Source organism: Aquarana catesbeiana, linkage group LG12 (genome assembly GCF_042186555.1).
Source record: "Aquarana catesbeiana isolate 2022-GZ linkage group LG12, ASM4218655v1, whole genome shotgun sequence".
Taxonomy (NCBI): domain Eukaryota; kingdom Metazoa; phylum Chordata; class Amphibia; order Anura; family Ranidae; genus Aquarana; species Aquarana catesbeiana.
Window position 1 is genome coordinate 145,253,653 of NC_133335.1, and position 16,918 is coordinate 145,270,570.

General features: G+C 40.8%; 1 protein-coding gene across 3 annotated transcripts in view; it reads right to left on the minus strand.

The window, feature by feature from the left end:
* Nucleotides 1-12,703: 12,703 nt before the first annotated feature.
* TRMT1L (tRNA methyltransferase 1L) overlaps nt 12,704-16,918 on the minus strand; it is a 322,764-nt gene continuing 318,549 nt past the window's right edge. For all 3 annotated transcript variants that reach the window (XM_073608381.1, XM_073608380.1, XM_073608378.1), the window contains one exon: nt 12,704-13,086. In XM_073608381.1, coding sequence (XP_073464482.1) covers nt 12,855-13,086 — 232 coding nt within the window. In that variant the 3' untranslated portion in view covers nt 12,704-12,854. The remainder of the gene's footprint in view (nt 13,087-16,918) is intronic.

Below are 16,918 nucleotides of genomic sequence, written 5' to 3' on the forward strand. Positions count from 1 at the left end.
CATGCATGCTCAGAATAATTAAAGAGATGAAAGCTATTGGCTACTGCCCCGTTTATAGTCCCAACGTACGTGTTTTACGTCACCGCGTTCAGAATGATCGGATTTTCCGACAACTTTGTGTGACCATGTGTATGCAAGACAAGTTTGAGCCAACATCCGTTGGAAAAATCCTAGGATCTTGTTGTCGGAATGTCCGACCGTGTGTACGGGGCAATATTGTTAACCATTAGTATATATATATATATATATATATATATATATATATATATATATAGATAGATAGATAAATGTTTTTCACTGATTTAAAACCGAAAATGCCACATTTGGCCACTTGATGGTATGAAATATAAGAATTTTCTTTGATACTAGGCCATTTAGTAGACAAATCAGACATTTTAAATTGACGAAAAACAGTCCAGCGTAGGAAATAGCCTAATCTTTGTGGTTCTTTTTTCTTTGTGTCATTCTCACAGATCGAACATACATGTACTTTCACTATGTGAATTATATTAGTCAGCCTGCCCAACTCGACTACAACTGGACCAACCTTTAATGCGTGACTAAGTCTAACCAGTTTACAAATATAACCAGCAATTTGGATTTTCGGTATACAAGTAATAGAAGTGGTTGTACAAGAACTGTATGCATAGCTACAGAAACTGCATTTTCAGCATGGATAACAGTCATATGCATTGGTATTATTTTATGATATATAATATGCTTAGTAAAAAGTATATTTACATTTTACGGATGGATATTACAATATTCTTGTTTTTCTTTTGGTGGGCAAAAAGATTGATTTATGTACCCCTACACAGACCATTTATACACTACAAATGAGTGAATGTGCAACAGTCGGGAATGTAGAGTTGACTTGTTTGGTTCCATCCTATAGTCCGGGGATATGCAATTAGCGGTCCTCCAGCTGTTGCAAAACTACAAGTCCCATCATGCCTCTGGGTGTCATGCTTGAGTCTTGCAATGCCTCATGGGACTTGTAGTTCTGCAACAGCTGGAGGGCCACTAATTGCATATCCCTGCTATAGTCTGTTTTGCTGTTGCACAAAATGGCCCATTTGGTGCAGGTCTAGCTTTTTTCATATGCTGCTGTTGGAGTTTAATGGTTGTTCTTTTTGTGCATAAGCAAATTTTAAAATAGTTTTCTGCATTTACCAATACATTAAACTCTGTCAGGACACTGCTCATTATACTGTAGTGTAGCTGTGTGAATAATGCAAGCTCTGCCACATTTCTGAAGTTCACAGACCATTTGTGTTAGAAGTCAAGTAGACTATTGTATGCTAGAATATTAGATTGACCATATTTGTTCTCATGGAACTAATGACCGCTGTGGGGAATGGGATTTATGGTAACTTCCTCCCATTAAACTAGTCTGTGAAAAATGACACCTGAGAAGGCTATTAGCCAAGTCAACTTATTAATTCCTTGTTATTACGTGGGCATTTTTGCTTCATACAATTTATTACAGAGCTGACCAGCATTTCCAAGTAGCCAGCACTTAAGCAAATTATTTTAAAACCCACTTTGTTTTAAACCTAATGATTTTGTTTGGTTTGGTCCAGATTGCATGCTATTCAGAAATGTTCCTGTGTAGAGTAGAATTTTGTTTATTATTTAGAATAAGCACTTTAAACTCTAAAATGTGATGTACAAATTCAGCTTGTAATGCTAAAATGATTTATTAAAATCAAAACATTAATACCTGTGTAGTCTGTGTATCAAGTTCTTGTTTATCTAATTAACATACATTCCTTATCTTAAGGGCTAGAGAGCATTTTATATAAATCTGAGCACCTCTGGTGTATACATTTCTTCTACAAGGTTAATAAACTGCATGCAGAGAGAGAAGTGCATTTTTTGTAAATCATCCACTAAGGGACACACAGGGTCAGAAAAGAAATTCTGAGACATATGGGTTTAACTGCCATCTACAGTAGAAGTGCCAAAAAAAAAAAAAAAAAAAAAAAAAAAAAGCTGTTAGTTAATACATGCTTTTGTTTCTTGCTGCTGTATTTGAATGGACATCATCTCTTCTCAGAGAGAAGAAAACCCATGCTGCTTGACATTTGTTTTCCTAAGAATTTTTCCTCAATCAGAATTCCTGAATCTGTTAAACCTTGGTGCTGCTTGGAGGCCTTACCATAAAGAAGATGCTGGCTGGCCTGTAATGTGACCTTTGTGCACTGGGCTATAAGTGTGGCGCTTTCCAGGACGGGGGGGGGGGGGGGGGGTGTTATTTACTAAAGGCAAATCCACTTTGCACTGCAAGTGAGATTGGAACTGCAGTCGTTGTTGTAGATCTGAGGGGGACATGCAAGGGGAAAAAAAAAAAAACATTTGTGCTTGTACATGATAAAATCAGTAGAGCTTCCCCTCATCTCAGACTTACAGCAACTGCATTTGTAGTGCAGAGTGGATTTGCCTTCAGTAAATAACCCCCCAGTGTACTGTATGTGTTAGCCGCAGAGCGGTGTACAGTCCCAGGCCCCATGATACACCTCTTGGTGTAAGCCTGTCCCTGTAGACAGAATATGCCCATCACAAGGGCAAATACTGTCCGGAATCAACCTAACTCCCTGTACGGTTAGTTATTGTTGTTGCTGGGCACTTTTCTGACCACTGCAGTCCTTTAGGGAGCCTGGTGTGTTAACTGTCTCTGGCTACTTCCTTATCGGGGTAATGCTCTGAAGCTCTATGCTGCGACACTTGATGGGAATAGGTCCTACACCACCTTTTGAAGGATACTGTGTAAATTATCTCCTGCGCTTATCAAATAATATCTTTTAAACCTCGCTAATGTTTAAATATAAAAAAAAAAAAAAGTCCATCTACAGGCAGTCCCCGAGTTACGAACGGGTTAGGGACTGCCTGTTTGTTCTTAAGTCGGATTTGTTCGGAAGTCGGAATCGCATGCGCAGAACGGCAGAAACATAGTTTTCCGATGTTCTGTCAAGTAGCCACGCATGTGCAGACGTCCTTGTTGCTGTTTACCGATGTGCCCGCCGTCAAAGTGGCAGCGCATGCGCAGAACTTTACGCCACCTCCCGTTTGTAAGTAGGAGTCGTTCGCAAGTCGGAGGTTTGTAACTCGGGGACCTCCTGTAGTTCAACCAAAAAAAAACAAAAAAAAAAAAACATACAATCCTATACATAGAGGAAGGCAAAAAACTCCAGCAAGGCATGATCCACTTTGCTACAGCAGGGGAAAAAAAATGCCTTTCTGATTTTTTCCCTGGATCAACTTTACCTATAAATCTTAGTACCCAGTTATATCATGTACATTTAGTAAAGAATCAGGGCCTTTTTGTAAAGCAATCTACTGAGCTGGCCAGAACCACCTCTGAAGGGAGTCTATTCTTTGCAGCTCTTACTGTGAAGAAACCTTTCTGTATTGGGAGATTAAATCTCTTTTCCTCTAGACATAAAGCGTACCCCTTTGTCCTCTTTAACCTTAATGTGAATAACTCACCTCCAAGTTCACTATATGGACCACTTATGTATTAAAACAGGGTTGCTCATATCCTCCCTTAATCTCCTTCTCAAGAGAGAATAAATTTAGCTCCTCTAATCTTTCCTCATAGCTGAGATCCTCCATGCCTTTATCCAGTTCTCCGATATCTTGTTTGTGCACTGGTGTGCAGTCATGTTGGAACAGGAAGGGGCCATCCCCAAACTCTTTCCACAAAGTTGGCAGCATGAAATTGTCCAAAATGTCTTAGTATGCTGATGCCTTAAGAGTTCCCTTCACTGGAACTAAGGGGCCAAGCCCAAACCCTGAAAAACAACCCCACATCATAACCCCCCCCTCCACCAAATGATTTGAACCAGTGCACAAAGCAAGGTCCATAAAGACATGGATGAACGTGTTTAGGGTGGAGGAACTTGACTGGCCTGCACACAGTCCTGAGCACCTTTGAAGTGAATTAGAGCAGAGACTGCAAGCCAGACCTTCTCATCCACATTAGTGCCTGACCTCACAAATTCGCTTCTGGAAGAATGGTCAAACATTCTCTTATAGACACATTCCTAAACCTTGTGGCCAGACTTCCCAAGAGTTGAAGCAGTTATAGCAGCAAAGGGTGGGCCAACTCAATATAGACCCTATGGACTGAGACTGGGATTTCATTAAAGTTCATATGCTTGTAAAGGCAGGCGCCCCAACTCTTTTGTATGTATATAGTGTATGTAAATGTCTAAATCATAAACAGCAGAAAGCAGCTGACACTTGAGTGCTAACACCCACCTGTGCAAAGTGCAAAAAATAAATATAAAAACTAGTAGTTCAGCGCTATCCCTCAGATAAATTAATATAGATATATTTATTATATATTGTATATGCACTGATTAGTATATGTAAAAATTGTAAAAATCAATAAATGTTTGAACAATATAAATCAAATATAGTCCATATCTAGTAAATTCATAAATTAGAAAAAGTCCATCAGAAGATTCCAGCGAATGTCCAATCCCAGAAACCATTAACTTTTTACTTAAACACCTCAGTGGCCTTCACCCCACCTTTGGGTGTCATCACCTGCTTCAATGGACCTTACTAGATTAGAGAGGTCATAGTATATAGACACTGCTCCACCAGCTCAGCAATCTAGATCTTCAGCTCCCCAGTGTGACATATTTTATATATATATATATAATTATATATAGCAAGAAGACCACCTAAACATGCAGATCGCTTTAACAAATTTTTGTTAAAATCGTAAAGAAGCTCACATTTTAGAAGTGAAAAAACAGCATGTCACATGAATACTGCATGGCGTCCGCAGCTCCACCCAGCGGGATTACATCACCGCCAACCTCACGCATTGCACCCAATAGGCTTTTTTTTTTTTTTTTTTAAGGTTTAGGCTGGACGGCGTCACGCTCCTGTGTTATACAGTATAACACTGAGAATTGTGATGCCATCCACTGATTTGGATTATTTTCACTAAGGAAATGTGGCAGAATATTTTTTTTAATAAGAAAGATTATTTGTTTCTGTTTTAAACATTTTCAAAGAAAAACATTTTTTTTTTAAATTGTCTTTTTTTGTTTATTTAGCAAAAAATAAAAAAACCCAGTGGTGATCAAATTTCCACCAAAAGAAAGCTATTTGTGTGGGGGAAAAAAAAATAAATAAAAATGTCTCATGAGTGCAGTGTTGCATGACCACGCAATTGTCATTCAAAGTGTGACGGCGCAGCTCGAAGGACCAAGTTGTAGGAAAAAAAAAAAAAAAAAAATCACAAAACATATTGGTTTCATTAACATAACAAATTGGTTTCATTAATATTCTTTTTCCTTCAGACCTCAGGAGGGCCAGATCGTGGCCAGCGGGGGTGTACATTTTTCTGGCATCAGTAAGAGTAAACCACATTTGGTATTAGGTTAGAGGAATAGTGCCCCATCGTTGGTATCATAAGGAGGAATAGTGCCCTATTAGTGTCAGTGGGAGCAATAGTGCTCCATTGTTGGTGTTCGATGGCAGAATAGTGTCTTGTATCAGTAGAAGGATTAATGCCCCAAGGGCCGGATAAAAACAAGCAAAGGGCCGCAGTTTGGAGACCCCTGTGATAGACCAACACAAAGTGGCAAATAACTGTGAAGTGGAAGGAAAGTGATACATGGTTTTCAAACATTTTTACAAATAAATATTTGAAGCATGGCATGCATTTGTATTCAGCCCCCTTAACTAGAATCTAGTGGAACCAATTGCCTTCAGAAGTCACCTAATTAGTAAATAGAGACCATTTGTGTGTACTTTAATCTCAGTATAAATACAGCTGTTCTGTGGAGCCCTCGGAGGTTTGTTAGAGAACCTTAGTGAACAAACAGCATCATGAAGGCCAAGGAACACACCAGACAGGTCAGGGATAAAGTTGTGGAGAAGTTTAAAGCAGGGTTAGGTTATAAAAAAAAAATCCCAAGCTTTGAACATCTCATGGAGCACTGTTACAATCCATCATCCAAAAAATGGAAAGAGTATAGCACGACTGCAAACCTACCAAGACAGGACTGTCCACCTAAATTGACAGGCTGGGCAAGGAAAGCATTATTCAGAGAAGCAGCCAAGAGTCCCATGGTGACTATGGAGGAGCTTCAGAGATCCACAGCTCAGGTGGGAGAATCTGTCCACAGGATAACTATCAGTTGTGCACTCCCCAAATTGGCCTTTATAGAAGAGTGGCAAGGGGAAAGCCGAAAGAAAGCCACGAGTCCCGTTTGCGAGAAGCCATGTGGGGCACACAGCAAACATGTGGAAGAAGGTGCTCTGGTCAGATGAGACCAAAATTGAACTTTTTGGCCTAAAAGCAAAACGCTATGTGGTGGAAAACTTAACACTGCACATCATCCCGAAAACACCATCCCCACCGTAAAACACAGTGGTGGCAGCATCATGTTGTGGGGATGCTTTTCTTCAGCAGGAACATGGAAGCTGATCAGAGTTGATGGGAAGATAGATAGAGCCAAATACAGTAATACCTTGGTTCACAAACTTAAATTTGTGAAACTACTCTGGTCACGAAACGATGCAAATTTTCCCATAGGGTTCAATGAAAATTAGGTTAATCCGTCCTGAACTTTTTTTTTGTTTTTGAACCACAGAAATATGAAACAAAGTACAGTATGAAGAGAGAAAACACTAAACTTGCTTGAGACGACTTCTGGCATGGAGGCAGTTATTGTTTAGAGGGACAGTCCCCCTCCATAAGGACATTGGGGAGATCTCCTTCAGGGGTTCCTCTCTGTCTCTTAGCCGCAGGCTCAGTTTTGGTGAAAAATCTGTCCAATGTCACGTGTCTTTTCCTGCGCTGCATAACCCTGCCGGAAATGAGAGACCACGTTATCGTTCATCAGATTTAACACTCGGTTCGTTAGTTATGTTAGGGTGGTGGTGCTCAAAAAAATCATGGCATTCATTCCATTTTTCAATAATAGATTTTATGGCATCACTGCTAAAAACCTTCAACACTAAGTGTCTTCACAGTACACTTTCAGTGTCTCTCTGTGACCGCGATCTCACCTACAGGAAGTCACGACCATGTGTCAGAGCAGGGAAGATGGCCGCGGCTTGTGTTCCAAAGCGGAGTTCGCGGACTGAAGCTAATTCTTGCAAAAGACTTGAGACTGGGGCAGAGGTTCACTTCCAACAGAACAACGACCCTAAACATACAGCCAGAGCTACAATGGAAAGGTTTAGAGCAAAGCATATTCATGTGTTAGAATGGCCCAGTCAAAGTCCCAACCTAAATCCAATTGAGAACCTGTGGCAAGACTTGAAAATTGCTGTTCACAGACGCTCTCCATTCAATCTGACAGAGCTTGAGCGATTTTGCAAAAAAGAATGGGCAAACATTTCACTCTCTACATGTGCAAAGCTGGTAGAGACATACCCAAAAAGACTTGCAGCTGTAATTGCAGTAAAATGTGGTTCTACAAAAGTATTGCCTCAGGGGGCTGAATACAAAATGCACGCCACACTTTTCAGATATTTGTAAAAAATTTGAAAACCATTTATCATTTACCTTCCACTTCACAATTATCTGTCACTTTGTGTTGGTCTATCACATAAAATCCCAATATTAACGTTTTTGGTTGTAATGTGACAAAATTTCAAAAATTTCAAGGGGTATGATGAATACTTATCCAAAGCACTATATTTATTATACAAGTATGTAGGTAGAACAGCACAATACATAATGTTGGATGTAATATTGCTCAGTTTGGGACATCTAATACAATTTATATGTTTTACAATGAGTAGGACCAAACTATCCAATGTTTGGTAAAACTCATTGAAATGTGAATAGTTGTTCACATAGGCTTGTCACTTCCAGTGGCTCTTTGGGGAAAAGATGTCAATCTTCACAGCTGGGAGATGCATTTTACCACAAGTAATACAGCTGTTACACAATACGGCTTCTGACAAAATACACATCTAATATAGCTGTTTAATCAGAAATAAAATGTTTTTATATATAAAATGGCTATTCCAATTTCCCTATCAGTGCTGAAAGCTGACCTGGGTAGGAAGGGCAGTGCCCTGTAATAAAGTAAGACTGCTCCTCCCATTAGTCAGGGCAGGGTACACACAGAAAATTGAAAACCCCAGCCCACCATGAGCTCAGTGTTTAAACAGAACCTACTTACAGTAACAAGTGGGATTTTGGCTGTCATGGAAACAAGATTAATAATCAATATGAATAATCCTGGATTTCCACCTCTTCCTCCACAACAGCTAAGACATAGTGATAAATCTTTTAAGCGTTTCCTGACCGGCGCACGCCAATGTACGTCGGCAGAATGGCACGCCAGGGCAAATGGGCGTACCTGTACATCCCTTTAAATTTGCCGCCGTGCCATCGTGTGTGCGCCGGCCTGGACCTCCGTGAGTCGGGTCGCGGGTCCCGCGGACCTGATCGCCGCGGGAATACCCGCGATCGTCTCACGGAGAGGAAGAAGGGGGAGATGCTAATGTAAACAAGCATCTCCGTTCTGCCTAGTGACAGTGTCACTGATCTCTGCACCCTGTGATCGGGAGCAGAGATCAGTGACGTGTCACATGTAGCCATGCCCCCCCACGGTTAGAAACATTCCCCAGGACATACTTAACCCTTACACTGCCCCCTAGTGGTTAACCCCTTCACTGCCAGTGTCATTTACACAGGAATCAGTGCATTTGTATAGCACTGATTGCTGTATAAATGACAATGGTCCCAAAAATGTGTAAAAAATGTCCGATGTGTCCGCCATGTCGCAGTCACGATAAAAATCGCTGATCGCCGCCATTACTAGTAAAAAAAAAAAAAATTAATAAAAATCCCATAAAACTAACCCCTATTTTGTAAACGCTATAACTTTTGAGCAAACCAATCAATAAACGCTTATTGCGATTTTTTTTTTTTGTTTACCAAAAATATGTAGAATACGTATAGTCCTAAACTGAGGGGAAAAAAATGTTTTTTTATATATTTTTGGGGGATATTTATTATAGCAAAATGTAAAAAATAATGCGTTTTTTTCAAAATTGGCGCTCTTTTTTTGTTTATAGCGCAAAAAATAAAAACCTCAGGTGTGATCAAATACCACCAAAAGAAAGCTCTATTTGTGGGAAAAAAAAGGACGTCAATTTTGTTTGGGAGCCACGTCGCATGACCACGCACAATTCAGTTAAAGCGACGCAGTGCTGAATCACAAAAAGTGCTCTGGTCTTTGGCCAGCAAAATGGTCCGGGGCTTAAGTGGTTAAGGTGGGACCACAGCCAATAGTACCTTGTACCCAAAAGGACAAGTCCCTGGTCCACCTAAGTTATTTCTTAATGAATGTATTTTTGAAGCCTTTGATCCCAAGAAAACTCAAACTGAACAAATAGCTGTAACCTTATACAGCAGGTAACATAAGTATTCAACGTGTCACCATTTTTCTAGGTAAATATATTTCTAAAGGTTGTATCAAATAAGTTCAGAAATTAAGTTTTGTATAATAAAATGGAATGACACAGGGATAAAGTATTGAACACACGAAGAAAGGAAGGTGCAAAAAAAGCATGGAAAGCCAAGACACCAGCTGAAATCTAATTAGTAATTAGAAAGCAATTCTTTTGTCAGGGCAAATTAAGATCAGCTGGTTCAGTCTCAGCTAATGACCTAAATAAATGTGTCTCATTATCAAGGCGTCACACAAACATCTCTTGATGGGTAAAAGCAAAGAGCTCTTTCAAGACCTTCACAACCTTATTGTCGCAAAACATACTGATGGCATTGATTACAGAAGGATTTCCAAACTTCTGAATGTTCCAGTGAGCACTGTTGGCCACGACCAGGTGCTCCTCGCAAGGTTTCTAACAGAGGAGTGAAAAGAAAGTTGTCCAAGAGCCAAGGAACACTTGTGGAGAGTTTCAGAAAGACCTGGAATTAGCAGGTATAATTGTTTCAAAGAAAACAATAAGTAATGCAATCAATCGCTATGGCCTGTATGCACGCTCACCACACAAGACTCCATTGCTGAAGAAAAAGCATGTTACATAGTTACATAGTTAGTGTTTTTTTATGGTTGGACTGGATGGACTTGTGTCTTTTTTCAACCTGACTAACTATGTAACTATCATACCAACAGTGAAAGTTGGAGGTGAGAACAACATGGTGTGGCGCTATTTTTCAGCATACAGTACTGGCAAACTTCATTGAAGGAAGGATGAATAGAAAAATGTACCAAGACATTCTTAATAAAAATCTGCATCCATCTACCAGGATAATGAAGATGAAAGGAGGATGGACATTACTGCAAGACAATGATCCCAAACACAAAGCCAAGGAAATTCTAAATTGGTTTCAGAGAAAGAAAATAAAGCTGCTAGAATGGCCCAGCCAATAGAAAATCTATGGAAAGAACTCAAGATCAGAGTTCATAGAAGAGTTCCACGGAACATTCAAGATTTTAAGACTGTGTGGAAGAATGGACAAAAAATAGGATTTTTAAAACAGCTTACCTGTAAAATCCTTTTCTTGGAGTACATCATAGGACACAGAGCCTCAAGTAATTACTTGGTGGGTTTTGGGCCTACCTTCAGGTGTTGACACTGGTATAACCAATACAGGAAGTTGACTCCCCTATATAACCCCTCCTCCTTCCAGGAGTCTTCAGTTTTTGTAGCCAAGCAATATACTCTCACCCCATAAAACAGAGGGGTGGGAGCTCTGTGTCCTATGATGTACTCCAAGAAAAGGATTTTACAGGTAAGCTGTTTTAAAAATCCTATTTTCTTTATCGTACATCATAGGACACAGAGCCTCAAGTGATTACTTGGTGGGATGTCCCATAGCAATGCTACTTGTCACATCACGCTGAGGACTGACAGTCTGCTTGGTAAGCATTTTTGCATTTGTGGTGGAGACGTTTCATTGCTTCATACCTTGGGATCATGAGTTGTTTATGTATTCACTTTCTTATTTTTATGCTTCCAGACTACCTATCTTGGACACTCCGTAGGGAAGTTATACTACCCTTAGTAACACTCCTGGATTGACAATATTGATCTGTCCTTACGGCTTTGGAATCTGTGGTCCCATATATTATAAGTCAAGTCTTGGGGTATGTTTGTTTGTCTTGAGATTTTCACAATGATTAAATAATATTAGGTCTCCCCCACATAGAACAAGCTTCTGATCAATTTTATTTTATTTGATTTATTTTATTTACATTCTAGTGGCCGGGTGAGACGACCAGCCAGCTTATTGGAACTGACTTTGGTCTGTCCCCCCCTGTGAGAGGTGGATGCATTTTTGTTTGGCGGTGCCCTTTGTGGAGTTGCTGCACCTACTGGGGTCTTCTAGCCTACTCTGGGGATCTAGCACCTGGTTTAGGTGTTCCCTCTACGTCTCTTCCTCTCTCCTCCTGCCTCCCTGTTCTAAGGCCTCTGTGAAGCTGTGGCTGATCGGTCTCTTCCTATTGGATACTGGGGATGTCCTGGAAAATGCATTGTCAACACAAGTGGTTAGTACTTATACATACATGTTAGTCCAATTCAATGAAGTATTATATCACATTATTTAGGCTATGCTATGCACACGTTTTTACTTAGAGTATATGCCTATGAATATGTCTGTTTTCTGTTTATTTATTCCTGTTCTGTCTGATAACCTTTTAGATGTAAAAATCCATTGTGACCATAGCGGATACCCCTGAAGAAGAGGTCCACCTATTATACCTCGAAACGTTGGGTCATCTCATCTATTGTTGTATATGAATTTTCTCAATAGAATTGGTTATTGTCCTGTGTTCACAATCTCCCTGTATTCAATTATGTGTATCCATTTTGATTTTGCATAATTATCAGGTCATGGTGACTCTTTTTTAATCTTTTCAATAAATATTATTGATTTAAATATTCTTCCTACTTTTGTACTTCCAATTTGAGTGACCCTCCTCAAAGTCCCATTAGAGGAATTACACTCCTTGTGAGTGTTTCTGTGTTTTGTCATCCTGGAACAGGAAGTGTGTGGCAACCATCTTGCAGGGCAACTTCTGTGTTTTACAGGCTGGTGACTGTTTATTTTGATCCAAGTGTAGTACTTGTGTTTTTTTATGTGGTAGTTTTGCACTTATATGTGATATATAGGCAGCGCTGTTCATTTTTGTATATAACACAGTATAACAGCAGCTAACTAAAAACACAAAGTGTCTTTTAGTTTCAACATGTAGCACAGGCATTAATAGTTAACTAGAAAGTTTTAAAAGTGTCACAATATTTCTGTGCACCTGCATTCACAGACCAATCTCATGGTCCAGTGTTAGCCCTTGAAAAATAAATGGTGATAAAATTTAATAAATTAAAGTGTTAGATAGCACAAAACAAATATTTTAAACACTTGTTTAAATTGACTACTTTTAAAACTAAAATACTGCACAAGTTATTTTAAGGCAAAAATTTATTGGATGTTTATCTCATAGTGAGCAAAAATTTTATATACACCAGAATTGTTGCTCAAAATATAGTGATTTGATTCACCTTAGTAGAGCGTACACTTGTAGAATAATACATCAATGTCACTTCTCCAGACAATTCCTAGAGGTCAACTCAAATTATGATGACTTTTCTAGTGCTGAAGTGCTGTCTTGTACCCAGTGATATTTTTCTAGCACACACACACACACACAATATGTATCAGAAAATTAAGCAATCGATCTGATTTTTAAACAAATCTTTTTTTATTGTCAGCTTTGTTGGATAACAGTAAATAAAAACCAGCAACAAGAGCAAGTATGAAAGTTGCATCACGTAGTCTTACGTGTGCAAACTGTCTAAAAGGATAAAGGATTTTTTCCTCAAACATGTGGATGCTATTTCACATCAGACACAGAGGCCATCTCTTCAGTGTGTGATTCTTCTGTTATGGCCTCTGGGGTATCTTTGCAGCTACTAGACTGTGAAGTGTGGGAGAGAGAGCTGTTCTTCTCAAGAACTGCTTTAATTGTTGCCAATGGAGCATTTGTTCGGATTCCTGTTGGATCAAAATGTGTCCGGCTCACCAGAAATCCAGCTTCTGAGAGATGCTGTAATATTTTATTTAATCTGCAACAGGAAAATTAGAGTTTATTTAGCCTTATAATTAATAAGCTCTAACAGGGCTTCCCTTACGATAACAGAAGGTGAGAATTTGTGACTTAAGAGTACCTTTGGTTAAAGCCCAACTCTAGGCTAAAAAATGTTTTTTATTTTCTAATAGTCCCTGTGTGAAAGTTTCAAAGAAAAGAAAAAGCACTCTGGCTGCCATATTCGCCGCCTCTTCAATGCCATCCCTGAAACAAATTCCTTTTCACTATTCAAATTTCCTCAGTTATCGAAGTTGAATGATGCTTAGCACCACTTAACCCGGAAGAATGAAGACCAAATTAAATGCAGGACATTATAGAGAAACATAAAAACCTGAAGGATCAAAGCTCAGAAACAAAAAAATTTGTCATATAAATGCATTTAAAATATTTAAATAATGCACTGCACCTTATGATACCTTTAGAATCATACGTTATACTCATCCTGAGCAACATTATTTCTTAGCTTATACCAACCTGGATCTATCCGTGCCTTATGCCATATCATATATGTACCCAATAAAATATTGCATTACACCCAGTGTATTTCTTCATGTCACATTCAATTCGATAATTTATAATGCATGAAATAAAACAAGCAGTAAATGCAGAAATATTACAAATAGCCATAAACAATTAATCCAATCTGTTGTTGTACAGCAATCTTATGTAAAAAACACACATGCTCATTTGATGAAGATAGGAATTATGCTCCGATTAAGGCTTCTTTGGTACAATGGGAAACAAAGCCGTATAGCCCAATAGTGATTTACATCTGCCCTTAAAACACAGCTCCAGCAAAATAAAAAAAAAGGAATTATGACTTACCTGTAAATTACATATCTTGGAGTACAGTACAAGACAAAGGATGGTCATAGACCCTGGGTTATAGACTACTACGTTTAGGTGGATTGGACTCTGAGAAGGCTTTTGGACATGACTTCCCCTGGGCATAACCCTATAACCCTGAGAGAATTATCCACTAGAGAGGAATCTGTGCTGCAAAAAGGGCTACATTTCACCTCTACAAATAGACCCAATCTTTTTTTAACTTATTTAAGGTGCTTAAGTGGTTTATTAGACTAATAATTATTAAAAGGTTCTATCAAGAGAAGCCTAATTCAAAGAAGAAGACAGCCAGCCCCCCCCCCCATCCCCCATGGAGGAACAGATTGAGAAGGATCTTAAGTGGAAGGAAGAGGACTTGATAGGCTTAAAAATTTGCAGTTCTTATACTGTGAGAACATTGAACGTACTAAGGATTAGGGATGAGCCGAACACCCCCCTGTTCGGTTCGCACCAGAACATGCGAACAGGAAAAAAGTTCGTTCGAACACGCGAACACCGTTAAAGTCTATGGGACACGAACATGAATAATCCAAAGTGCTAATTTTAAAGGCTAATATGCAAGTTATTGTCATAAAAAGTGTTTGGGGACCCGGGTCCTGCCCCAGGGGACATGGATCAATGCAAAAAAAAGTTTTAAAAACGGCCGTTTTTTCAGGAGCAGTGATTTTAATAATGCTTAAAGTCAAACAATAAAAGTGTAATATCCCTTTAAATTTCGTACCTGGGGGGTGTCTATAGTATGCCTGTAAAGGGGCGCATGTTTCCTGTGTTTAGAACAGTCTGACAGCAAAATGACATTTTGAAGGAAAAAACTCATTTAAAACTACCCGCGGCTATTGCATTGCCGACAATACACATAGAAGTTCATTGATAAAAACGGCATGGAATTCCCCAAAGGGGAACCCCGAACCAAAATTAAAAAAAAAAAATGACGTGGGAGTCCCTCTAAATTCCATACCAGGCCCTTCAGGTCTGGTATGGATATTAAGGGGAACCCCGGCCAAAATTAAAAAAAAAAAATTACGTGGGGTTCCCCCTGGTCTGGTATGGATTTTAAGGGGAACCCCGCGCCAAAAAAAAACAAAAAAACGGCGTGGGGTCCCCCCAAAAATCCATACCAGACCCTTATCCGAGCACGCAACCTGGCAGGCCGCAGGAAAAGAGGGGGGGACGAGAGTGCGGCCCCCCCCTCCTGAACCGTACCAGGCCACATGCCCTCAACATTGGGAGGGTGCTTTGGGGTAGCCCCCCAAAACACCTTGTCCCCATGTTGATGAGGACAAGGGCCTCATCCCCACAACCCTGGCCGGTGGTTGTGGGGGTCTGCGGGCGGGGGGCTTATCGGAATCTGGAAGCCCCCTTTAACAAGGGGACCCCCAGATCCCGGCCCCCCCCCCCCTGTGTGAAATGGTAAGGGGGTACTACCCCTACCATTTCACTAAAAAACTGTCAAAAATGTTAAAAATGACAAGAGACAGTTTTTGACAATTCCTTTATTTAAATACTTCTTCTTTCTTCTATCTTCCTTCATCTTCTGGTTCTTCTGGCTCTTCTGGCTCTTCTGGTTCTTCCTCCGGCGTTCTCGTCCAGCATCTCCTCCGCGGCGTCTTCTATCTTCTTCTCCTCGGGCCGCTCCGCACCCATGGCATGGGGGGAGGCTCCCGCTCTTCTCTTCTTCTTCATCTTCTTCTCTTTTTCTCTTCTTCATTTTCTTCTCCGGGCCGCTCCGCATCCATGCTGGCATGAAGGGAGGCTCCCGCTGTGTGACGGCGCTCCTCGTCTGACAGTTCTTAAATAACGGGGGGCGGGGCCACCCGGTGACCCCGCCCCCCTCTTACGCACGGGACTTCCCTGTGGCATTCCCCGTGACGTCACAGGGAAGTCCCGTCAAGTCACCGTGCGTCAGAGGGGGGCGGGGTCACCGGGTGGCCCCGCCCCCCGTTATTTAAGAACTGTCAGACGAGGAGCGCCGTCACACAGCGGGAGCCTCCCGCCATGCTAGCATGTGTGAGGAGCGGCCCGGAGAAGAAAATGAAGAAAAGAAGAAGAGAAGAAGATGAAGAAAAAGAGAAGAGCGGGAGCCTCCCCCCATGCCATGGGTGCGGAGCGGCCCGAGGAGAAGAAGATAGAAGACGCCGCGGAGGAGATGCTGGACGAGAACGCCGGAGGAAGAACCAGAAGAGCCAGAAGAACCAGAAGATGAAGGAAGATAGAAGAAAGAAGAAGTATTTAAATAAAGGAATTGTCAAAAACTTGTCTCTTGTCATTTTTAACATTTTTGACAGTTTTTTAGTGAAATGGTAGGGGTACTTTTGTACCCCCTTACCATTTCACACAGGGGGGGGGGCCAGGATCTGGGGGTCCCCTTGTTAAAGGGGGCTTCCAGATTCCGATAAGCCCCCCGCCCGCAGACCCCCACAACCACCGGCCAGGGTTGTGGGGATGAGGCCCTTGTCCTCATCAACATGGGGACAAGGTGTTTTGGGGGGCTACCCCAAAGCACCCTCCCAATGTTGAGGGCATGTGGCCTGGTACGGTTCAGGAGGGGGGGGGGCCGCACTCTCGTCCCCCCCCTCTTTTCCTGCGGCCTGCCAGGTTGCGTGCTCGGATAAGGGTCTGGTATGGATTTTTGGGGGGACCCCACGCCGTTTTTTTTTTTTTAATTTTGGCCGGGGTTCCCCTTAATATCAAAATAAAACATAAACAATACCGCGCTAACATAAAGGTTGTGCTACTAGTGATTGGTAGAATAAAGCAAGATGCAGTCCTAGAGTGAGGCGTGCACTCAAACATATAAAGAAAAATCAAAAAAGGACTGCGCTAAAACACATATTGAACACCATACATGGTTATGTGAATAATAAAAAAACAGCAATCAATCAAATATTCGAAGGTGAATGAAAACCATACAGTAGGAATAAATGAATAATAGGGTGAACCGAATGAGACACAAATGGTAACAA